Consider the following 26,286-nt stretch of genomic DNA (forward strand, 5'->3'; position numbering starts at 1 on the left):
CACAAAGATGACTTGCTCCAGCCTGTGCTTTCCAGCCTGTGGGGTTGCCCGGCCCAGTCCCGTCACTGGCAGCTGCAACGAGCCCTGCGTTCGCCAGTGCCCTGACTCCGAAGTGGTGATCCAGCCCTCCCCGGTTGTGGTGACCCTCCCAGGACCCATTATGAGCAACTTCCCTCAGCAGAGTGAAGTTGGTGCCATAGGGGCACCAGTGGTGGGAGCCGGCTATGGGGGCTCTTTCGGTGCAGGGGGATATTACGGCTATGGCGGCCTTTACGGAGGATATGGTTTCGGGGGCCCATACGGCTCTGGCGGCCGTTTTGGTTATGGGGGACACTGCGGTTACCCAGGATTTTATGGGTACGGGGGTTACGGCGGTTACCCAGGCTGTTACGGTAATGGGGGAGCATGCGGTTCCGGGATCTCTTGCCATAGGTACCGCAGTGGAAGCTGTGCACCATGTTAAACCCAGCAGGAACATCTGTGGAAGAACCAGGACATGAACGGCCAGATACAGATTCACCCCTGAAGTTTTGGGCTGGGCTTTCCAACGTGCTGTGCAAACACGGCTCCGGCTGCTCCGCGCCGGGATCTGGTCGCCAGGCTACATTGCTGCACACATGCTCCACGATTCCTTCTGCTCATGCTTTGCAGACATATGCTGAGTCTCCTGTGGACTCACCCCGAGTTCCATTCATCTCTTTATGCTGACTCCATGGTGTGACGGAAACAGGGGCCTGAAGACGGGTGTCTCTTACTTCTATTAGCACTGTCAGTCCCTCGCTTACATTCGTTCTGCTCGGTAGAATTTCTTCCTGTGTGTACCGCCTGTTTCATTGGCATTAAAAACTCTGCTGCACCGTAACCTCAGTCTTCTGGTTTTCCTCATTCCTCCCCACATTGGGAAAAATCGCTCTGGATGAGATTTTCCAGCATCAGGCGCCATGTGGACGGGCCAAACATGGGAGAAGTCTGTCCCAGCAGAACAGTCTGCAAAAGATATGCAAATGTGTTTGTGAGAGAGTGAGCCCAGGGCAGAGAGGAGAGGAGGGAAAAAGCAGGGCTGCTCTGAGCTGGCAATCAGGTAGGGTGGGAAGAGCTGGGGAGGAGACTGCCCTCAATGAATTGGGGCCAAGTGGTCCCACGTAAGGATGCCGTTCCAAACCCTTTCCCCAGCAGGGCAGGGGAAAGTCTGAGAGATGACTGAGGAGAGCGTAGGAGGCGAGTAGAGAGAAGCAAGGAGAGTTTTGGGACCAGCAGAGGAGGGGAAGAGCTTGAGCAGTGAAGGGAAGCCCCCTGACATCCAGGTGACCCTGAGACTTTTAAAAAAGGTTATGAGCAAATATTTACCGATGAGATATTCATAGTAGATGATACCTTAACCAGGGGACAGAGACCTGTATACTGGTTAAAAGATTACAAAGGCGAGAAAGTGATGGGATCTTTTTCCCTGAAGAATTGCAAAGCCCAAACAGGACAGGACTTACAGGATTGAAAATGTTCTGGCAGACAAAGGGAAAGGTAAAAAAAAGGAAGTACTGGTGAAGTGGTTGGGGTGGCCTGACAAGTTTAAGAGCTGGGTAGAAGCTTCCCAACTCTGTAAAATTTAGGCATGAATGAAAAGGGGAGGAGAAATGAGCGATGGTGGCTTTTGCTTCACTTTGCCCAGCAAAGCCAGCGCTGGGGATTTTCCCCCAAACACCAGCTCCAACTTTACAATACAGCTGATAAAGCCCTTGGATCTTCCTGGTGCCTGTGGGTGCTGCATGGCTGGAGCAGCCATGGACAGCAATTAAAGGATTTTCATGAGGCATCATCAGCCCAGTTCCCCCATTCCCCACAGTACCTCTCGTCTGCCAGCGCATTCACTGTCCAAGTCCTCCACTCCCTGCCCAGCATCTCCTGTCTGCCAGGAGCAGTTGTTTCACAGCATTCAGGACACTCTGGGACAGAGGAGGATGAGCTGGGGTGTGACCCGCTGGTAAGATCAGGAGGGGAAAAGGCCAGATGGGATCTTCAGGGGAGTGGTGGAGTAGGACTGGTCCCTGGGTGTGTCAAACATCCTCTGGGGAGAGGAGCAATTGGAGTCCATGCTCTTCGCAGGGACAGCATGAGATGTTTGAGTAGAAAGTCTCTGCCTGCAAAGACTTGGACAGATTTCCACATTCACAATATAAGTTTCCTCTGAACGTCAAGACCAGTCATGCGGCTCGTGGCGAGTGCCTGGGTGAACCATTGCAGGATAATGGTCCAGGTGTTGGAAAAGTGGCCACCAAATCCCATGGATACGGGAACGCTGACTCTAGACCGAGGGCAATAATATGTTCCCTGGGATAGGAATTGATTCCTGCCCAGACTTTTCCTTCAGTACAAGAATCTCCTGGGTTTGAGGATACTGGGGCACACTGCACTCCATCTCTCCTGACTTGTTTAAAATCCCCTGCATGCACCATGGCTTGATATTGCCAGAACTGCAGATGGATAGATCACGTTTCCCGTTATATTATTTTCAATGTTTTTTGCCTCTCATATCCCAAACGGAAAATATCGTCCACACAGCAAATTTTGATTGTGATGACGCAAAAGTACAAAGGGATTCAGACCACTCTGCTCCTTTGGGAACAGAACAAAACAGCAGCCATGTTGCATTTTAAAGGCTAACGAAATGACTTATTTCAGGAACATGATACACTTCTCAGGCAGGGAGGGGAGACATGTCTACACTGTGACAATGGATGCAACTCAGACTGAGGGGGCAACTCACACATACTAGGTTAATATCCCTTAATGTAACAAGCAGGGGTCTATATTTGCCCTTTTACTCTCTTCTGGAATCTCCCCAGTATTCCATGATTTTTGTCAAAGGTAATAGCTAATAGAGCTGATATTTCCCCAGTCAGCAGCTGGACTATTCCAGGATACATTTCATGAGACTCTTCTGACATGAGGACATCTAACTTATTTAAGGCTACATCTCCACTAGCCCCTTCCTTTTGGAAGGGGCATGGGAATGAGTGAGTTGGGAAGATGCTAATGAGGTGCTGCCATGAATATGCAGAGCCTGATTAGTAAAATGGTGGCTGTGTGAGATTTGAAAGTGCTGGTTTTGAGTAGTGCGCCGCTACCAGGTTATATCGGGGCCTTTCGAAAGGGCCCCCTCTCCAGAATTTGGAACTCCCTTCTTCCTCAAACCAAATAGAAAGAAGGGCCTTTCGAAGTCTTGGGTGGTCCTTTGGAAAGACACCTGTCTACAAAGGCAGCACACAATTAGAAAGCAACGCTTTTGAATTGCGCCTTCCTGCATTATGCTAATGAGGCACTGAATGTTCATGGCAGAGCCTCGTTAGCATTTTCCCAATTCGTACATTTGCATGCCCCTTCCGAGAGCAGGGGGCAGGTGCATATGCGGCCTAAGTAATTTTTTGCTTTTGCTTTCTCTATTTTAGCTTCTCAACCTCCCCCATTTAAACTGGCATTTTCTAGGATGCTAGATATCCGATAACGACCAAACATTTTTCATATCACAAAACTAAGAAGTCACTAAGCATCTTTGCTCTTTCCACATGCTAAAGGCCATTTTGAAAACAGCTAATGAGGCACTGAAATGCATGTCCAGCACCTCATTAGAATATCCCCTGCCACAGCACTTCAAAATTGCTGTTTTTCACTGCCATGTGGCTCGTCCAGACGGAGGTGTTTTTCAAAAGGACCCCACCAGCTTCGAAATCCCCTTATTCCTATCAGGCTTTATTCTGTTTCTCTCATGCCTCTTCCATTTTTTTATTCCCTGACGTCTCTCAAAGACCCAGTTCCCTTGGCTGTTCATGGGTGGAGGTGCAGCACCTCATCTCTCTGACTGATTTCCTTGTATGTCGGATAAGATCATAAAAATGGCCATACTGGGTTAGACCAAAGGTCCATCCAGCCCAGTATCCCGTCTGCGGACAGTGGCCAATGCCAGGTGTCCCAGAGAAGGAGAACAGAAGACAATGATCAAGTGATTTATCTCCTGCCATCCATCTCCTGCCCTTGTACTGAAGGCTAGGGCACCATACTTTATCCCTGGCTAATAGCCATTTATGGACCTCACCTGTAAAAATTTATCGAGCTCAGTTTTAAACCCTAATAGAGTCCTGGCCTTCACAGCCTCTTCCAGCAAAGAGTTCCACAGGTTGACTGTGCGCTGTGTGAAGAAAAATTTCCTTTTATTAGTTTTGAACCTACTACCTATCAATTTCATTTGGTGTCCCTTCGTTCTTGTATTATGGGAAAAGGTAAATAATTTTCCTATGTTCACTTTCTCCACACCATTCATGATTTTATATACCTCTATCATATCACCCCTCAATCGCCTCTTTTCCAGACTGAAAAGTCCCAGTCTCTCTAGCCTCTCCCCATATGGGACCCATTCCAAACCCCTTATCATCTTAGTCGCCCTTTTCTGTACCTTTTCTAATGCCAATATATCTTTTTTGAGGTGAGGAGACCACATCTGCACACAGTACTCAAGACGTGGGCGTACCATAGTTTTATATAGGGGAAGTATGATATCTTTTGTCTTATTATCTACCCCTTTTTTAATAATTCCTAACATCCTATTTGCTTTACTAACTGCCGCTGCACACTGCGTGGATGTCTTCAGAGAACTATCCACTATAAGTCCAAGATACCTTTCCTGATCTGTCGGAGCTAAATTTGACCCCATCATGTTGTATGTGTAATTTGGGTTATTTTTTCCAATGTGCATTACCTTACACTTACCCACATGAAATTTCATTTGCCATTTTGCTGCCCAATCACTCAGTTTGCGCAGATCTTTTTGGAGTTCTTCACAATCCCTTTTGGTTTTGACTGTCCTGAACAACTTGGTGTCATCTGCAAACTTTGCCACCTCACTGCTTACCTCATTTTCTAGATCATTGATGAACAAGTTGAACAGGATCGGTCCCAGGACTGACCCCTGGGGAACACCACTAGTTACCCCCCTCCATTGTGAAAATTCACCATGTATTCCAACCCTTTGTTTTCTGTCTTTTAACCAATTCCCGATCCATGAAAGGATCTTTCCTCCTATCCCATGACCGCCTAATTTACATAAAAGCCTTTGGTGTGGGACCTTGTCAAAGGTTTTCTGGAAATCTAGGTATATTATGTCCACTGGGTGCCCCTTGTCCGCATGTTTATTAACCCCTTCAAAGAATTCTAATAGATTAGTTAGAAACGACTTCCCTCTGCAGAAACCATGCTGACTTTTGCCTAACAATTCGTGCTCTTCTACGTGCCTTGCAATTTTATGCTTTACTATTTTTTCTACGATGAGAGATGAGATGATGAGATGCCAGGGATGGAGGAGCAGATTAAGATACACTCTCCACAAGATGCTCTCAAACTCACATTTGGAAAAGTGCCTTCCTTCAATCTGAGGCTTATGGAACTCTTCCACATCCACTGGATCAGCACATACTCTTCAGCTTTAAAATACCCATATAAAGGACTGCGCAAAGGTACATGGAATGAAAATCAAACTGACCTAGTTTTGAAAGCTGGGAACCACAAGCTCAGCCCTGGATTGACATATGAGACCTTGATGTGTTTTCAAGTGAGTTTAATTTTCTCTATGAGCACAACTAATTGCAGGGAAAATCTCTTTTTGCTTTGGTTATTCATCTCTTGATCTGTATAAAACATTAGTATTTGTGGGGTGCTTTGAAATGTTTACATCAGAGGAAGACTCAGCAATAAACTCTACCAGTTACAGTTATGCCTCTTTGCCAGAGGTAAAGGGAAATACTTTCAGGTGAGGTCAGACAAAGGTTACTGGAAGAATGTGAAATAAAACCCAGTAGTCAGCCCTACACAAGTCAAACAATAACTTGTATCTGCTGAACCTGAGTGGATGCTTCTCAAGACGCATTCACCTCCGACTAGTGCTAAGAGAAGCTCATCCTGGAATTCTTTTTGTGAATTATATTTTCATAGAATCATAGAACTCGAGGCCTGCAAGGGACCTTCGGAGATCCTCTTGTCCAGGTCCCTGCCTAAAGGAGGATCAATCCCATCTAAATCATTCCAGCCATTCTATGTCAAGCTGGGACTTACAAACCTCAAGGAACGGAGAGTCCATCACCATTCCTCATAACGCATTCCAGTCCTTCACTATCCTCCTGGTGAAATAGTGTTTCCTAATTTCCAACCTAAACCTCTCTCTCTGGAACTTCAGACCATTGCTCCTTGTTCTCTCATAAGTCACTGTTGACAACAGTCTTTCTGCATTCTCTTTCCAGCCACCTTTCAGAAAGTTGAACACTACGATCAAATTGTCTCTCAGTCTCAATCAAGAGCTTCCCATTTGCTATAACACCCTTCATTTTTCTTTTGGTCTTTTAGGTGGGTATTGACTCTACCACACACTTAAATTAGCACACAACAAAATTTTGACAGTTTGAAATCGATTTTTTGTTTTTTAAAATTCCTTCACAACACATGAACAAGCTTGAAAACTACATGCTTGTAATTCCTTTCAATCATTTTTATCCTTGTGTATAAAGAAAGCAATGCTGAATGAAGACTCACTCTTGACTCATTTCAGAAACCTCAAAGAATTCATGACTTTTGGATTATTCTTTCCTACTAGAAATAGCTGGTTTTAAGATATGTAAAAGTAGTACACTTGACAACCTCATCTCAGTTGTTTCTGTATCTTGGTTTTGATAATGTATGACATTTCCATATTTACAACAATACCACCTGCACTGAAAGAAAAGAGGAGAGCTGACAAATCTACAATTTCCTTCCTGTTAAGGAAGACACCATCAAAATGGATCACAATGCTAGCCACTTTTTTATTGCTGGTCCTTAGAAATAAGGGTACAAAACATTTTTACAGGACGTATATTATCCTGGTTTTGAAACACAGAGTTAATCAGATCAACCTAGAGCCACTCTTGTGGTAGGATTTGTGAGACGTATGGGGTGAAATTTATTCTTCTGTAACTGTCCCACATGTGATCTTCACCGCAACATGCTGAGTTTTTTAAGACAATGAAATGTAGATTTTCAGGAAATTAAGACTGCAAGTTCTTCAAGATCCTCAGGATTCAAGATTTCAATGAAGCTCACAAACACCCATTGATTTTGTGTACTTCGAATATTCAGAGGTTGTTGTTGGGATGAGATGCCTTTGCACTGACTCAGAGAGTTGCTTCATCCAACTAGAAGATCAAGGTCTCTCATCTTTTTCATTTATTCAGGACAAGATTTGTGAACAAACGATGTGGAGGTTTCTCATTTTCATTCAAATGTACTTCCTAATTTGGGATTTCTTCAAAGCTTTGTTGGGTAGAACATTCTAGTGCAGTTCCCATCAATGAGCCCTGACTCCAGATTGGGCATTTGACCTTCAGTGGTTGGTCTGACCCTCTCATGATGAACTGTGATCAATTTCCCTCAGCAGAGCTGAGTGGGAACAGAGCAGGACCTCTAACCAAAGGTGGCTTCAGAGACTCATTTGGTGCGAGTGGACTGGAAATTGAATGTGGTCTCGGCGTAAATCAGCTTGGCTATTTCACTTCCAAAAATGCTGAGACCCTTTTAATCCAAACAAGGTTCATTTGCCTAGGTCCTCGGATGTGGAACCCCTTCGGGAGAGCATTCACGCTTTACAGAATGTTGTGGTGTCAGGCAGGAATGATTTCTGTAACATGCCCTGTAGCTGGACAGACATTATGTCAAATCCCATGCCTCGGCCATTTTCTCTCACTTTCTCCCATCTTGCACCTTCAGCCATGAGTAAATAGGCTCCAGGTCAGCCTTTGAGATAGCATTGGTGACCCATATGGATATTCAATGTTAGTCTAGCTTTATTCCCTAATGGGTAAGATTCAGCTTTTGGTACAGGGCCATCACTAAGGCCCATGCCCTTCCTAAGTCTTTACTCAGACCCACTTGCAAGTTTCAAAATCAGATGAAGCATCTCTGTAAGCTTCAAATTGCCAGATTGTGGATTTCAGACTTGACATCCTGAAAACAAATGTCCCAGTATGAACAAAACAATTCCCATTGATTTCAGAGGGATATGAGTAGGACGTGTTGGGGTGAAAATGAAGAAAAATGACTTCCTGGCTGCTGGTAGGTTCAAAAAAAGTGCCAAGCTACCCTAACATTAGATATCATGAATTGAGAGGACAAAGAGGGCTACCATCATGACAGACAGGTGTGCTTTTCATCCTGCTTCCAATGGTTTTGACTTTCAACCTCACTAGAGCACCAATCAATCCACTGGAGTGACACAAAAATGCAGCGGACTTGAATCAATTTTCAGTTTAATTAAAGCTGAAGAGTGCAACCTACCTGTCACACCCTCTGAGTTTGATATGAACACAATAATCTCCAATGCTGTGGAAAACAGCTCTGTACTTAAAAGGACTTATCAAAGCAATTAAGTTGCTTTGGACACTTATAAGGGACTCTTTCACAAAGCATCACAGCTCCCCCAGAGTGTTCAAGGTACAGTATCAAAGTGCTCCCAAATCGGCATTCTACCAAACACTTCTCTGAACTTCTTCTCCCTGGTGAACCAGGTAAGTCCACTTCAACTCAGTCTATTTCTAAACCGAGAGATATCACAAAAGGGGCCGTATTCTTAGACGACAAAATCTCTTTCTGCTAATGTTCTGCTCGCCAAGTGCTGAGTCTCCTGGTACGTTCAGCATTGTCACACTGACCTCAGAATGGGAGGGAAAACGTGGCCTGAAGACTGGCATCAGTTACATTTATTAGCACTGTCAGTCCCTTCACAGGGCACCTTGCTTACATTCTTTCTGCTTTGTACAATTTCTTCATGTCTGTACAGCCAATTTTATTTGCATTAAAAACTTTGCTGCACCATCATCTCAGTCTTCTGGTTCTCTTTGTTCCTCTCCAAATATGGAAAAATAGCTGTGGAAGATATAAGTCCCAGTCGAGCCGGCAGCACTAAGCAATCTTCAAGTTGTAATCTTTGAATCCATGGCATGGTAGGAGTGCTTGCGCCTTGCAGTGTCTAAGACAATTCTGCTTGGTCTGAGCACTGGGCTAGAGTTTCTCCTTCCTTAACTTTTTTCGCAAAGAGTCTTTCTTTGGCTTTGAGCTGTGTGCAATGATCAGTGGCCCCAGAAAGTAGCAATAGCAGAGAGAGAGCTTTGTAGTAAGGACATCCTAAACTCCGTTCTAAGTAACCCCAGCAAAATGTCTGGGGCATTGAGTCCCCAGGAATCCTGGATCCAGCCTTGTTGAGGTCACAAGGACTCTGCTCCATAGGGGTGGGGGAGGAGGTCTAGAGGCCAAACAGGCCTGACAGCAAATGGAATGGGAGCAAGGACTCAGATCTTCTGCCTCGCCCATTGCAGCATGCTGGTGTACCAGCCGGGAGAGTTCACACAATATCAGGACCATCCCCTGCTCCCAGATATGATATATCCTAGCAAGGAAACTGTCCTTAATAATGCTGTCCCATATGCAGTGGAAAATTTTTAATGATTTACACTTCCAAAAATTTAATGGCGCAAAAATTACAGATTTGTACCGCTCAGCATAAGCCCGGTGTGGCAAGGTGACTTTAGACTGAAAAGAAGGATGTTTTCCTAGTGCTATGAAGAGATTTCTGACTCGACCATTTATTCTGTACAAGGATCTCCTGGGTTTCAGTTAACTGAGGCTCAGCGCACTCCATCTTAGCAGACTGGTGAAAATTCCCGGTGTGAGCCATGGGTTGATAGCGCAGGAAATATAGAGAAAACAAGAACATTTCCCATTCTACTGTGTTGAACATTTTTGTGGCTCTCAACTCTGAAATGATTCACACGTTCCATTTTCGCTTGCGATGATACAAAAGGAGAAATGTATCCAAACCAATCTGTCCCTTTAGGAACAGAATAAATTACATGGCCATTGAGGAGAGACAGCCATTGGGGTATGGATTTTCCTAAAGATCAATACAGATGAAAAACAGAAAGACCCCAGAGACCCCACTTTAGAACAGAAGAAAGTTGGCATTTCCACACAAGATCAGGCCTCTTACCCCAAAGGTTTTGTTCCACAGAGCCTTCATGGGGAGGTGTGAGACACCCAGCAGAACAGAGTTCTTTGGGGGTCATGTGCCCACATAGGAATCTCCTCACAAGCCCCTCAGTCATAACTGTCTCCATTATTTGACAATACCACAAAGCAAAAAAATTTATATACTAGCCCCACTCATGAGCACCTCCTGCACCCCACCCTCCAGCCCATGGTCATCCGCTTCCCACAGCTACAAGACAATAAAGGAAACCCATCGAGTGTAACACGAGGAGGTTTGCGGAAGTGCTGAGGACCTGCAGCTCTCTCATTACATCGCACAAAGTTCAGTGCAGTCTGTACTTCCCGAGACAGGTCTATGTGCGATCATGGGAATCTGTGTCCTCATGCTCAGTTCCCAGATGTTTTCTCAAGCTGAAGGAGGAAAACAAATGTTTCCTTTTAACAAATTACTAGTAATTATTTGTAACCAATAACCTGGTCTTTACTGAAATTTATTTTCACTCTGCTACTTAGCCAGTCGATCCCCAGCCTGTGACACTGCTTGGGATTCTTTCTTCTCGAGTGCAGGACTCTGGACTTGTCCTTGTTGAACCTCATCACATTTCTTTTGGCTCCTATCCTCCAGTTTGTCTACGTCAAGCTGGAGCATATCCCCACCCTCCAATATATTTACCTCACCCTCTACCTTAATGTCATCTGCTAATTTGCTGAGGGTGAATCTAGCCCCTCATGTAAGTCATCAGTAAAGCTGTTGAACAGTACTGGCCCTAGAACTGATCCTTGGGGCACCCCACTTGAAACCAACCACCAACCAGACACTAAGCCATTGAATACTACCTGTTGGATCCATCTGTCAAGCCAGTTGTCTATCCATCTTACAGTTCATGTAGCCAATCCATACTTCCTTAACTTATGGGCAAGAATATTGTGGAAGACTGGATCAAAAGGTTTGCTAAAGTCAAGGTATGTCACATCCATCGACTTCCCCATGTCCACAGAGACAGTTACCTCATCATAGAAGCTAATCAGATTGGTCAGGCACAACTTGGCCTTGGTGAATCCATGTTGACTACTCTGTATCACATTCCCCTCTTCCAAGTGCTCAGAAATGGATTTTGTGAGGATTCCCTCCATGATTTTTTTGGGGACTGAGGTGAGGCTGAACGGTCTATAGTTCCCTGGATTGTCCTTCTTTCACTTTTTTAAAGATGGGCACTACATTTTCTTTTTTGAAATCATCCGGGACCTCTCCCAATCTCCATGAGCTTTCAAAGAAAATATAGAAAATCTCTGCAATGATATCTGCCAATTCCCTCATTACCCTTGGCAGTATTAAATCTGAACCTGTTCCCTCCCCTCCTTTCTATATTGTATTCCCAAGTGCCATAGTCAGCAAACTGACCTTGTCCGTGAAGACTAGGCAAAAAAAGCATTGAGTACTTCAGCCTTTCCCACATCATCTGTCACCAGGTTACCTCCCTGATCCAGTAATGGCCCCACACCCTCCCTGATAAATCCCTTATTGTTAACATACCTATAGAAGCCCTTCTTGTTACCTTTCACATTCCTTGCTAGCTCCAGTTCCAATTGTGTTTTTGCTGTCCTGATTTCCCCACGGCATTCTCCCGCCATATATTTATACTCCTTCTTGCTCATCTGTCTGAGTTTCCACTTCTTACATGCATCCTTTCTGAGTTTCCCTCGTAAGTCAAGCTGTTTGCCTACCATATTTGCTTTTTCTACTGCGTATCAGGATGCTTTGTTCCTGTGACTTCCATAAGACCTCTTTAAAATACTGCCAGTTCTTCTGAACTCCTTTCCCCTTCATCTAAGTAGATTTATTTGGGAAAAATGATCAGCAATCAAGAGTCTTCCCATCTGCTTTCACACCCTTCCTTTTTGGTGGTGTCTTATGGGTGGATATTGACTATTCCACAGACATAAATTGTCCTATACATAAATTTTGACAGTTACAAGGAGGAAGCCGTGCTAGTTTATACACTATCAAAACAAAGAGCAGTCAAGTAGCACTTTAAAGACTACCAAAATGGTTTCTTAGGTGAGCTGTCGTGGGACAGAAGAAGTGGGTCTGTCCCAAGAAAGCTCAGCTAATAAACCATTTTGCTAGTCTTTAAAGTGCTACTTGTCTGCTTTTTGTTCTAAATGTTGACAGTTTGAAATCTATTTTTTATTTTTTATAAACTCCTCCACTGCACATGAAGAAGCTTGAAAAGTACATGCTTGTAATTCCTTTCAACCATTTTTGTCCTTGTATATAAGGAAACCCATGCTGAATGAACATTTACTCTTTACTCATTTCGAAGTCCTCAAAGAATTCATGACGATTGGATTATACTTTCCTTTTAGAGAGATCAGGTTTTAAGACACGACAAAGTCGCACACACAGTGCTCTTAGCAAGTTCATCTTATTTCTTGCTGTAACTGGGTTTTGATATTTGAAGACAATGTAACAGGAAATGTGATCTCTTCATCTTCAGTTCCTGCAATATCAAGCCATGGTGCAGAACGGGTATTTTATACAAGTCAGACAAGATGGAGTACAGTGCGCCCCACTTAACTCAAACCCAGGAGATTCTTGTGCTGAGTGAATGGTCAGGGCAGGATTCTCTTCCTCTCCCAGGGCAGACATCCTAGCCCTTATTCTAGAGTCACTCTACCAGAACAAGTGAACTTCAAGTGATCCATTCCTTGTCAGTCGTTCCCAGCTCCTGACAGAAGCTGGGGATCGTATCCCTATCCATACTAATTGCCATTGGTGAAATTTATCTTGTTCTTTCAGGCACCTGTTGGAGTATATGGCTACTCTACGAATGTACATCAAATTTATCAAGGTCAACATTTTAACATCTTAACTAACAACACTGAAGGTGAGTGTCCACACTGGGCACATGAGGTTAACAGCATGTGTCCCCAGTAGTGTGGCTACCTCTGACTGTAACAGCAAAGCACATTGGGTACTTGGGGTCCATGATATATTAGGAGAGTCTGAGGGAATTGGACTTACGTAGCCTGCGGAAGAGAAGAGCTAGGAGAGATTTGAGAGCTGATTTCACCTACCTGAAGCAGGGTTCCAAAGAGAATGGAACCAGCCTCTTGTTGCTGGTGGCAGGTGACAGAACAGGAGTATTGATCTCTAGTTGTGGTGGGGGAGATCTAGATTGGATATTAGAAAAAACTATTTTGCCTGGAGACTGGTGAAGCACCGGAATGCGTTGCCAAGGGAGGTGTTGGCTTGACAAACCCCTGGCTGGGATGATTTAGCTGGAGTTTGTTCTGCTCTGATCAGGGTGCAGGTGTAGCCTCCTGAAGTGTCTTCCAACCCTAATCTTCGACCATTCCAAGAGTATTTTATACACTTTTTCATATCTCTAGAGGAATGGAGAGATCTTTTGTGTCAGAAATGGCAGTTAGTTAAAAACCAATACTTGCGTAACTCCTTCTCCTGACATAAATTCTGACCTTTGTGATTTTGATCATTATTCAGTTCCTAACTGCAACGGGTGTGAGGTGCACATAACTCCCTGCAGATCTTGCTCCTCTGAACACTTCCTGGGCCATCCACATTCCTGGGGTCACTCTCATGACTGCCCTGATGCAGTAATGGGCTATTCAAAAGCATTGAATGGAAACTACGCAATGAAAGAATGAGAGGACTTCAAAGCCCCCTGAGGTCATTAAACCACGGTGGCGCCCAGGGTGGCATTATCTGCATGATGGAACATTTTTGTGGGATGAGATGCCCCAAATTACGGATTAGGATTCCAGGGTCCTCACAACAAGGCTGTGGAGGACTTTGACAAGCCCCTCTCTCTATCCCTGCCTCCTTGAGCCCTTCTCCGAGGGGCTGCTCTGGGCACCGGGAGTGAGGAACTCACTGGCTGCCTTTAGAGTCCCTGGGTCTTTGTGTCCGATGCAGGAGGGAGCAGGGGAGGAGTCCCATAAACAAATGCTGCACCAGCCTTCACTGACAACAGCTGCTTCACAGGCTGTGCACACCATCCCCACATTTCTTGGAGTCCCTGAGGTGCTGGGTGGTGATGGATGGGGACCAATGCTGGTGACACCCATGGAATCCCCTGCACACATCTTCTCTCCTTGCAAAAATCTATTCACCAGCCCCTTGTGGGCACTGCCAGGCGGGGTCTCTGCTTAGCTCACCACAATCCCCAATCACACTTTGGGGGCTGGTGTAACTGCAAAAATGTCCACAGCTGGACCGGTGTGAGATTGAGGCTTTTTGAATTTGATTCAGTCAAGCTTTGCATTTCCCTTTCCACAGCAAAGAGGCCTTTGTGCTGCCCCTGGGGTAGATGCTGAGCCAGTGGACACCAGCACAGCTCCATAGATGTAAATGACATTGTCTGCCTTCAGCCTCAGGGAAGGCATTTGATGCTGCTCTAGTTAGAGGAAATCCTGGTGGAAAGGGGCATTGTCTGCTTCGAAAATCATTCTAATTGGGCCTGCGAGGTTGTCTAGGGGAGATGGGTCTTGCAGAAAGCCCTGTGCAGGTGAAAATTGCAGTTCCTCTAGTCTTAACATAAACTATCGAGGCCTTTCAAGAAATTGGCCTTTATTCTGTTCTTCTCGTGCCTCTTCCTTTTCTTTATTCCCTGACATCTCTCACAAGACCCAGTTCCCTCGGCTGTTCATGGGTGGAGATGCAGCACCTCATCGTTCTGACTCATTTCCCAACAGGTTGGAAGAGAGATGCCTGGGATGGAGGAACAGAATAAGATGCACTCTCCCCATGGTGTTCTGAAAACCGCACTATGAAAAGGGCCTTCCTTCAATCTGAAGCTCATACAACTCTTCCATTTCCACTGGTCCAGAACATACTCTTAAGCTTTTAAATATATAGGGACATGCAAAGGTACATGGAACGAAAATCAAACTGACCTAGTTTTCAAAGTTAGGAGCCGCAAGCTCAGCACTGGATTGACATATGAGACCTTGACATGTTTTTCAGGTGAGTCTAATCTTCTCTGTGAGTACAACTAATTGCAGGAAAAAGCTTTTATTGCTTTGGTTATTCATCTCTTTGTCTTTATAAAACATGATAAATGTTTGTGGGGTGCTTTGAAATGCTTTGATCACAAGAAACCTCACATATTCACCCTCCCAGTTGCAAATATGCCTCTGTACCTGAGGTAAAGGGAGGCACATTCATGTGAAGTTGAGACAGGGGTGATTGGCAGAGTGAGAAATAAACCCTCAATAATTGACACCACAAGCTAAACACTTCCCCTTATCTCCAAATCAAACTCGATGCTTCCAGAGATGTCACTGACTTGAGAGCAGCTTTTGAAGAGGTTCATTCTAGAACTGTTTCTATAAATTATGTTTTGGTGATTTGGGGCAGATTGTGAGTGAAGCATCCTCTAATCTATCTGTGAACAATGATCTGCCAGCAAGAGTTTTGCAATATGGTTTAACTCCCTTTATTTTTGGTAGTGTCGCATTGGTGGATCTTGACTCTTGAACATACAATTTGTCCAGTAGCAAAATTCTGCTGGTTTGAAAACTATTTTTTTTGTTTTTTAAAAATTCCTTCAATTCTCAGGAAAAAGTTAAAAAGTACATGCTTGCAATTCCTTTCAACCATTTTTATCCTCATTTATAAGGAATGCAATGTCAGTTGAAGAACCACTCTTTGCTCTTTTCACAGGCCTCCAAGAATTCATGACTATTGGGTTCGTCTTTCCTGTTCGAGACAAAAAGATAAACTTTTGATGCTTGAATAACGGAATATCTACCATGAAACCACATGTATTCAAAGAAAAGCTGAAAATGGGCAAACCTGTTATTTCTTTGAAGTATTACCCTTATTTTTAAAAAGGACACAATTAAAATGGATCACAATGTTAGCGAGCAATGAAGGATCCTGTGCACCTTAGCCAGATTTTTATACCTGATGTCGAAATGCAACGGTACAAATAATCATGAACCTGTTTTTTGAAACACACTGTAAATGAGATCAACAACCCAGAGACATTTCTGTGGTAGGATTTGTCAGAAGTATGGGATTGTACTTGTCTTTCTGCAACTGCCCCCATGGAAACTTGACCTCAATGTGCCTTGTCTTTATATCCACCAAATGTAGATATTACCTACAGGTAAGACTGCAAGTTCTCCAGTGTCCTCACCATTCAAGATTTCCAAGCAACCCACAAGCACCCATTGGTGTTGCCTACATACAAAGGGTTGTAGGCTTAGAACATTCAGAGAATGTTCTTGGGATGAGACACCTTTGCACTGAGTCAGAGAAACGCATCACCCAAAATGAAGATCGAAGCCTCTTATGTCGTTACTTTAGTCAGTTCGTGATTTGTCATCACACAATTTGGGGTCTTTTCATTTTCATTCAAATGTTCTTCCCAATTTGGTATGTTTTAAAAGCTTTGTGGGGTACAATGGCCTGGTCCAGTTACCCTCAGATTCAATGAGCCCTAACTTTAAAGTGGGGATCTAACCTTCAGTACTCGTTGTGACCTTCTCAGGACCAATTGTCAACAATTCCATCTGCAGAGGAGAGTGGGAAAGAAGCAGGACCTATGGCCAAAGCTGCTTTCAGAGGCTCGTCTGGTTTGAGTGGACTGGAAATTGAAGGCGGTCGCCTTCTATAAATCAGCTTGGTGACTTTGATTTCAGAAAGGCTAAGAACCCTCACTTTCAAAGAAGATCATTGTGCCTCTTCTCGGGAGATGGAGCCCTCCCTTGGAGATGGCTTCTATGCTTTACACGTCATTGTGATTCAGGAAGGGATGGTTTCTGAAACATGCTCTAAGACTGGGCAAAGATTATGTCAAATCCTTTCCCCCAGCTATCTCTTCCTTCACCAAGTACATGTCACTTTCATTTTCCCTGAGCTTTTTGATGGGCTCACTCAGATCTATTGTCATCTAAGACCTCAGTTTCTTGTCTGCTTGTGCATGGGGAGATGGTTTCTGGTAGAGTAAAGTTTCCAAGATGTAGGGTGCGAGAAGACATTGTAACAGTCGACAGTGCTGTCCGACCCCTCTGTGAATGCTCAGGAGAATTCCAAACAGACCAGTCAGTGCAAGCTGAAAAGCTGCAAAATAACTGCCATGGGAACTACTGCAGAACAAGGAGCGCTTGCTAGGAATTCAAGGCTACGCTGGCAGTGGGCCATAAGAGATAGTGATAAGGAATGCACAGGCAATTTTAGGCAATCTTATGTTAATGAGTTCACCTTTGTCAGCTAGTGTTAGGAGGCCTCTTACAGAGCCTCTCCTCGAGCGAAGCTCCGACGTGTGGGGTTTTCTCCCACTGGTGACTGCAGCGTCTCCGGGGCTCCTGTCGCGGGTGTCATGCATTTCAATAAACCAAATATAGCACTCGCCTTCTGGGTGCAGCCTCCTTTCTGGAGAACCCGAGCCTGGATGGCTACACAAGAGATTACTCAATCACTTCGTGCAACAGAGTGTTGCTTCCTCTCACTCTCTGCCATCTTACACCTTCAGCCATGAGGAAACCTGCTCTAAGCAGCCTTTTGAGACACCATTAGTGGTCCAAGTGGAGAGCCAATGGTAGGTCAAGTTTTACTTGCAATGTGTAAGATTCACCTCTGGGCATAGGGCTATCACAAAGGCCCATCCTCTTCTTATAGCCCTGCTGAGACCCACTTTCAGAGTTAACAATCAGCCTCAGTTTCTCTTCAGGCTTCATATCCTGAGGGGTGAATCTCACTCCTTAGCTCCTGATAGGAAATCTTGTGGAAGGAATGGAACAATTGCCATTGTTTTCAAAAGTACCTGCTGAGGTGAAAACGGGGAAAAATGGCTCCCTCCATCCCTAACACAACTAACATGAATTAAAAGAACCAAACAAGATCTGTTTCATGGCTGCCAGTTGTGCTATTCATGCCGCTTCGAATCACCTTGACATTCATCCTCACTGCAGCACCAATAAACTCAGTGGAGAGACACAAGGAATTTCAATTGTCCCATACAAATTTCAAGATGAAAGAAAACTGAAGAGTGCAACGTGCTGTCACTCCCTTTGAGGTTGTGATTAACCCACTAATCACCAACGCTGTGGAAAACAGCTCTCTCCTCAGAAGGACATACAAGGGCAATGAAGTTTGTTTGGACGCTAATGAGGGCGTCGTCCACAAAGCACCACAGAACCCCAGGCTGTCCTCGGAACTGTATAAAAGTGCTCAGGAATCCTCATTCTTCCAAACACTTCTCTGGACTTCATCTCTTTGGTGAACCAGGTAAGTAAAATTCAACTCAGTCTATTTCTCACCCTCCAGATAGCACAATAGGGGCTATATTTATAGAAGGTAATATCTCGAATGTATTCACTTTGATGTTGATCTGGGATTGGGTTGGTCTTCTAAAAGTATCTTGGGTCATTATCCAGTTGTAGGAGCTGGTGGGCTCACCATTGGCAACTTAGGAGGGACATTAAGAAGAACATATGCAATTAGGAAACATATTTCCGGTTAACTAGAAACAGAATTGTGGCATCAAAATCTTTAAAATACCCTCAGAAATGCCTTATCCATTTTTCACTTGCCTGCACGAGGAAGCAATTTTCCAGGTTAATCTAGAAAGAGCCCTTGCAGTGGGTCCTCAACTTTACTTATAAACTGCAGTTATATCTCCCTAGAGGAGGCAGGAGAATGGATTAAGCTGACACATGGTATGATCCATTTGAGCAATTCTTTTGTTCTTCTTAACTAAAATACCCCTTGAAGGTGATCTGCCTCACATTGTGCGATTTAGTCTTGCTCCGTGGAAGTCATGGGACCTAGCCCATTTTATCCCAGCTGAGGAGCTTGTCCGTACTGAGCTCTTGGTTGAAAAAAAAATGGTTTCTGATACTTTGTCAGCAAGCATGAGTGACTTCCAAGGTTGGGAAACCGAGGACTCACAATGTGACATCTGACTTGAGTAATTTGCAGCAGAGGTTAAATCCCCAAAAGAAATGATGTGATAACCCTGATCCCAGCCACGTTCTCCTTGAGAAACCTGTGAAGGGGATTGAGAATCTCAGGCGTCCATCATAGAAATAGCTCCCTGTATTTCAGCTAGTGCTTTTTGGAACAAGTCACTGAGAGCTCCTCCAAGTGGCTGCATGAGATGGAAGTTTAGTGGAAGTGGAAAAAAAGTTGTTGAAAGAGGAAACAGGATTGAAGACATGTCAAGGAACATAGGGAACAAGAGCACTCCTCCCGCTCCGAGTCCCATGTAGACCCCACTGTAATAGTAACTGAGCTTTGAACTCTTTGTTCCAGCACAACTGGTAGCTTCTCCTCACTCTGCTCCCATTGTGTGTTCCAGGTTTACCTGCATCCCACAAAGATGACTTGCTCCAGCCTGTGCTTTCCAGCCTGTGGGGTTGCCCGGCCCAGTCCCGTCACTGGCAGCTGCAACGAGCCCTGCGTTCGCCAGTGCCCTGACTCCGAAGTGGTGATCCAGCCCTCCCCGGTTGTGGTGACCCTCCCAGGACCCATTATGAGCAACTTCCCTCAGCAGAGTGAAGTTGGTGCCGTAGGGGCACCAGTGGTGGGAGCCGGCTATGGGGGCTCTTTCGGTGCAGGGGGATATTACGGCTATGGCGGCCTTTACGGAGGATATGGTTTCGGGGGCCCATACGGCTATGGCGGCCTTTACGGAGGATATGGTTTCGGGGGCCCATACGGCTATGGAGGCCGTTTTGGTTACGGGGGACACTGCGGTTACCCAGGATTTTATGGCTACGGGGGTTACGGCGGTTACCCAGGCTATAACGGTTATGGGGGAGCATGCGGTTCCGGGATCTCTTGCCATAGGTACCGCAGTGGAAGCTGTGCACCATGTTAAACCCAGCAGGAACATCCGTGGAAGAACCAGGACATGAACGGCCAGATACAGATTCACCCTGAAGTTTTGGGCTCGGCTTTCCAACGTGCTGTGCAAACACGGCTCCGGCTGCTCCGCGCCGGGGTCTGGTCACCAGGCTGCATTGCTGCACACATGCTCCACGATTCCTTCTGCTCATGCTTTGCAGCCATGTGCTGAGACTCCTGCGGACTCACCCTGAGTTCCATTCATCTCTTTATGCTGACTCCATGGTGTGACGGAAACAGGGGCCTGAAGACAGGTGTCTCTTACTTCTATTAACACTGTCAGTCCCTCGCTTACATTCGTTCTGCTCACTAGAATTTGTTCCTGTGTGTACCGCCTATTTCATTTGCATTAAAACTCTGCTGCACCGTAACCTCAGTCTTCTGGTTTTCCTCATTCCTCCCCACATCGGGAAAAATCGCTCTGGATGAGATTCCTCCCTGTCAAGCCGGCAGCAGCACATACATTTCAAGTTGCAATTGTTGAAGCCCTGCAGTGCAAGGAGAGCCCAGCCCCTGCAGTCTCTGAGCCCTGGCTGGAGTTTCTCCTTGCGTCACTCTTTTAGCAAAGATTCCTACTTTTGCTTTGAACTATCTGCAACGATCAGTGGCCCCGGGAAGTATCAATGACTCTATAGTATTGTCTTCCTAGCCCCTGTCCTAAATGACCACCATAACAAGATTGAAGACCTCAGGACCAATAGCATGATAGAATAGATGTCTGATTTTGTAAGAAAGGGCTGTGAAAAATTGTCAGAAGAATAGAGAACAGAAGCTGAGTAATAAGACTTTGTGAAGGGCTGTTTCCCATCCCTGGCTCTAAGTGGTGTATTTCTCACACAGTTCTCTTACTCCTTTATTTACAAGGCAGAAGGGAGGTCTTGGTAGAGGGGGCCTTTTCCGGCATCAGGTGCCATGTGGATGGGCCAAATGTGGGAGAAGTCTCTCCCAGCAGAACAGTCTGCAAAAGATATGCAAATGTGTTTGTGAGAGAGTGAGCCCAGGGGAGAGAGGAGAGGAGGGAAAAAGCAGGGCTGCTCTGAGCTGGCAATCAGGCAGGGTGGGAGCAGCTGGGGAGGAGACTGCCCTCAATGAATTGGGGCCAACTGGTCCCACGTAAGGCTGCCTTTAAAATGCCTTTCCCCAGCAGGGCAGGGGGAAGTCTGAGAGATGACTGAGGAGAGCGTAGGAGGCGAGTAGAGAGAAGCAAGGAGAGTTTGGGACCAGCAGAGGAGGGGAAGAGCTTGAGCAGTGAAGGGAAGCCCCCTGACGTCCGGGTGACCCTGAGACTCGACCGGTGGCTGGAAAGAACTGGTCACCCGGTGAAGCCGATCAAGGAGCGGGGACGTGCTGCTTCTGCCACTACCTGGAAGAGGTACCAGGAGGATCATCTGAGGATGTGGCCCAGGGAGAAGAGCTGGAGTATCAAGGGTGACAGGAGTCATTCCCTGCCAGCAGCATCCAAACAGGTTTCCTGGGCCGGAACCTGGAACAAGTGGGCGAGGCCCGGGTTCCCCCAAGATCAGTCTCCTGCCCTCCCAACAAGGGAAAGGGTGTCCTCGCCAGGGGGCCAGTGAACTGAATGGAGGCCTGGTGCCCAGGAACAACACTAACTGTACCACAGACTGTGCAATTTACGAATCTTTTTCCAACAGCTCTCGGCAATCTAGACGTAGCCATGAAGTCCGACACTCAGGTCTGGCTTCCACCATTTTTAATTATTTGTTCCACTCTGGTCAGTCTCAGCTAAAGCAAAACACAATCAAAGCAGAAGTTCAGAAAGCTCCTCCGTTACGCAGCTGCTGTTACTAACTGCAAGGGCAGAAAGAAATGGTCCATATGCCTCAGGGGTGGGGATCCTTGGTCCCCCGCACAGCACTGGGAAGCCTGACTCCGGGAGTCAGTGTGTGCCTCCCCCAACAAACCAGTTCCACTCTGGCAGCTCTCAGTATCTGTGCCTGAAGGCAAAAGCCATGCCCATGAGTAGTATAAGGAGTCTACCATTAATCAAACTTTTGCCACGCCCCCTTTTCCACATGAGCCAAGCCCATTTTCCCTTTAGCCCCGCCTCCTTCACTGGAAGTGCAGCCCCTGGCCATTTGAGCTCCATCCACCTGTCATCGGAAGTTCCGCCCTGGTGGGTCCCTTCCGGGGGTCTTGCCTGCCAGCCACCAAACTTTAGTCACGCCCCCTTTCCCCTTTAGCCCCACCTCTTTCACCAGTAGTCCCGCCCCAGCCATTTTAGCTGTGCCCACCCGTCACCGCAAGTCCCACCACCTTCACCCTTTCACCTGTCCCTCCTGTCACCGGAAGTTCCACCCCAACCCCTTTAGGTCCTCCCCCTGTCACCGGAGAACGTGCCCTTGGGGGTAATAGTACATCCGGGTCAAGTGGGACACGTGACTGGAAGTAAAGGTTGTCATGTGACCCCTCGAAGAAGTCGCCCTGCCACCCTCTACCAATCAGAGCATAGCACTACCCCAGAAAGAGGCCATCTTGTTGCAAGAGTACGTACATGAGAAATCGTGCAGCCACTGAGCCGGAAGATGGACTCCTCCACCACCCCTGCCAGAAATTTGGACTTTGTTTATGTGCCGATGGGTCTCTGCCGCATGTGGAGAAAGCGCTCCATCAGCGACAGCTCTGAGGGGGAGGCGGTAGCCAAGGGGAGCCCTTTGGCCCAACCCTTGCTGATGGATACACCAGAACCCCACCCCCAAATCCAACCACTCTTTAGGCATCCCGACAAGGTAGACGGCCTCTCTTTGTCCACCCCTATGGAGGAAGGCAGCCGCAGCTTATAGGAGTCGGACAAGGAGAACGGAAAAGAAGCCAAAGAGGTAAAATGAATGAATGACCGAGTTTAGGGGGTGGTATAATGGGATTTTGGAAAAACCTAAAAAAAAAAACCCAAAACCACAGGATCTTACATTATTTTCTTTCTGGCAATCTCTCCACAGCTCGACGAGGCCTTCCCAGAGGCCTTTCAGAGATTGCACATCTGCTGTCCTGTGGGAGTAAATCTCTCTTGAGTCAGCTGTTTTTGCTCATGCCTGAAACACAGACCTTGTGAACAAAAGGATAAAATGGAAGACTGAATCAGCTCGGACTCCTTACTGCAGGGTGGCGTCATGGTGCCCATTTTGCAGACGGCTGGAAAAAGGCCGTGTTAAAACAGGTGATTCATAAAACTTGATGAAATGTGTTATTGTGTACATGTCACTTTATACTTGTAACATCTTTTGCTAACGCTTGTTACAGGCATGTCTTCGCCCACGGCTCTGTTAAAGAAAATAGATTACACTCCTGAGAAAGATGGGAGCTTTCGTGGAGTGAAATCTTTCTTTCAAGCAGCCAAAAAGCAAAGTAAAACTTTGAGTAGAAAACAGGTAACATCTGGGCTTTCAGAGCAGGATGCTTACGCTTTACACAACCCCCCCTTCAATACTTTTCAAAAGAAACAAGACCATCGTCTCAGATGTGGATGCACAATGGCAGCCCGATTTGGTGGCTATGCAGCGGTTCTCTAGGCACAACAGTGGTTTTAAGGACATTTTAACAGTGACAGACATTCCCTCCAAACATGCCTGGGCTTTAGGCCTGAAGGACAAGACCGGCGGGGGAGTGGCCAAGGCCTTTGAAGCTATTTTCATTGAGGGGCGAGTGCCTGAGAAATTAGAACCTGAGCATGGAAAAGAATTTGTAAACAAAACTTTCAGTGGATTGTTAAAGCGGCATGGCGCCCACCATTTTGTTACTAATAACCAAGTCAAAGCAGGAGTTGTGGAGCGCTTTAACAGAACTTTAAAATGTAGGATGTGGAGATATGCTACAGCCCCTAATACCGTTCTCTACCTTGAGACGTTACCTGCGTTTATAAAGAATTACAACTGGAGCTTTCACAGAACTATACATACCAGACCCGCTGATGTAAACCCCTCAAACTCTCTGAAGGTGTGGAAAACAGTTTGTGGAGACAGTTTTAAAATAAATCTGGTTGATACCCCTTTTAGAAAAGGCGACCATGTGAGACTCTCTAAAACCAAAGGTGCATTTAAAAAAGGTTATCAGCAAACATTTACCGATGAGATATTAATAGTAGATGACACCTTAACCAGGGGACAGAGACCTGTATACTGGTTAAAAGATTACAAAGGTGAGAAAGTGATGGGATCTTTTTCCCTGAAGAATTACAAACTCCAAACAGGACAGGATTTACAGGACTGAAAAAGTTCTGGCAGACAAAGGGAAAGGTTCAAAAAAGGAAGTACTGGTGAAGTTGTTGGGGTGGCCAGACAAGTTTAAGAGCTGGGTAGAAGCTTCCCAACTCCATAAAATTTAGGCTTGAATGAAAAGGGGAGGAGAAATGAGTGATGGTGGCTTTTACATCACTTTGCCCAGAAATGCCAGCGTTGGGGATTTTCCCCCAAACACCAGCTCCAACTTTACAATACAGCTGATAAAGCCCTTGGATCTTCCTGGTGCCTGTGGGTGCTGCATGGCTGGAGCAGCCATGAACAGCAATTAAAGGATTTTCATGAGGCATCATCAGCCCAGTTCCCCCATTCCCCACAGTGCCTCTCGTCTGCCAGCGCATTCACTGTCCATCTTCTGCACACGCTGCCCAGCGTCTCCTGTCTGCCAGGAGCAGTTGTTTCACGGCATTCAGGACACTCTGGGACAGAGGAGGATGAGCAGAGGTGTGACCCGCTGGTAAGATCAGGAGGGGAAGAGGCCAGATGGGATCTTCAGGGGAGTGGTGGAGTAGGAGTGGTCCCTGGGTGTGTCAAACATCCTCTGGGGAGAGGAGCACTTGGAGTCCATGCTCTTTGCAGGGACAGCATGAGACGTTTGAGCAGGAAGTCTCTGCCTGCAATGACTTGGACAGATTTCCACTTTCACAATATGAGTTTCCTTTTTAACATCAAGACCAGTCATGCGGCTCATGGCGAGTGTCTGGGTGAAACATTGCAGGATAATGGTCCAGGTGTTGGAAAAGTGGCCACCAAATCCCATGGATACGGGAACACTGACTCTAGACTGAGAGCAATAATATGTTCCCTGGGATAGGAAGAGATTCCTGCCCAGACTTTTCCTTCCGTACAAGAATCTCCTGGGTTTGAGGATACTGGGGCACACTGCACTCCATCTCTCCTGACTTGTTTAAAATCCCCTGCATGCACCATGGCTTTATATTGCCGGAATTGCGGATGGATAGATCACGTTTCCCGTTATATTATTTTCAATGTTTTTTGCCTCTCAGCTCCCAAACCGAAAATATCTTCCACGCAGCACATTTTGATTGTGATGACGCAAAAGTACAAAGGGATTCAGACCACTCTGCCCCTTTGGGAACAGAACAAAACAGCAGCCATATTGTATTTTAAAGGCTAACCACATGACTTATTTCAGGAACATTATACGTTTCTCAGGGAGGGAGGGGAGACATGTCTACACTGTGACAATGGACGCAACTCAGACCGATGGGGCAACTCACCCATACTAACAGCAACGAAGTTTCCTGTGGCACCTTATAGACTAACAGAAAAGTTTAGAACGTGAGCTTTCGTGAGTGAAGTGAGTTAACTCACGAACGCTCATCCTGTAAACTTTTCTGTTAGTCTATAAGGTGCCACAGGACCCTTCGTTGCTGCTACAGATCCAGACTAACACAGCTACCCCTCTGATACTTCACCCATACTAGGTTAATATCCCTTAATGTAATGAGTAGGGGTCTATATTTGCCCTTTAACTCTCTTCTGGAATCTCTCCAGTATTCCATGATTTTTGTCAAAGGTAATAGCTAATAGCGCTGATATTTCCCCAGTCAGCAGCTGGACTATTCCAGGATGCATTTCATGAGACTCTGCTGACTTGAGGACATCTAACTTATTTAAGGCAAATCTCCACTAGCCCCTTCCTTTTGGAAGGGACGTGGGAGTGAGTGAGCTGGGAAGATGCTAATGAGGTGCTGCCATGAATACGCAGAGCCTGATTAGTAAAATGGTGGCTCTGTGAGATTTGAAAGTGCTGGTTTTGAGTAGTGCGCCGCTACCAGGTTATATAGGGTCCTTTCGAAAGGGCCCCCTCTCCAGAATTTGGAACTCCCTTCTTCCTCAAACCAAATAGAAAGAAGGGCCTTTCGAAGTCCTGGATGGTCCTTTGGAAAGACACCTGTTTGCAAAGGCAGCACACAATTAGAAAGCGGCGCTTTTGAATTGCGCCTTCCTGCATTGTGCTGACGAGGCACTGCATATACATTGCAGAGCCTCATTAGCATCTTCCCAATCCGCACATTCCCATGCCCCTTCCGAAAGCAGGGGGCTAGTGTAGATGTGGCCTAAGAAATTTTTTTCTTT

At 45.9% G+C, this 26,286-nt stretch overlaps 1 protein-coding gene across 1 annotated transcript; it reads left to right on the plus strand.

The window, feature by feature from the left end:
- The first annotated feature begins 19,403 nt into the window (after nucleotides 1–19,403).
- On the plus strand, nucleotides 19,404–20,124 carry LOC142001299 (claw keratin-like). Its single transcript, XM_074976379.1, has one exon. It carries the CDS (start codon nucleotides 19,404–19,406, stop codon nucleotides 19,902–19,904), a length of 501 nt encoding a protein of 166 aa, XP_074832480.1. The 3' UTR covers nucleotides 19,905–20,124.
- Nucleotides 20,125–26,286: the final 6,162 nt, after the last annotated feature.

Source organism: Carettochelys insculpta, chromosome 1 (assembly GCF_033958435.1).
Source record: "Carettochelys insculpta isolate YL-2023 chromosome 1, ASM3395843v1, whole genome shotgun sequence".
NCBI classification, from domain to species: domain Eukaryota; kingdom Metazoa; phylum Chordata; order Testudines; family Carettochelyidae; genus Carettochelys; species Carettochelys insculpta.

What these genes read in the sequence shown, in the direction of transcription:
- LOC142001299 (XM_074976379.1), top strand. Translation starts at nt 19,404, where the DNA reads ATGACTTGCTCCAGCCTGTGCTTTCCAGCCTGTGGGGTTGCCCGGCCC.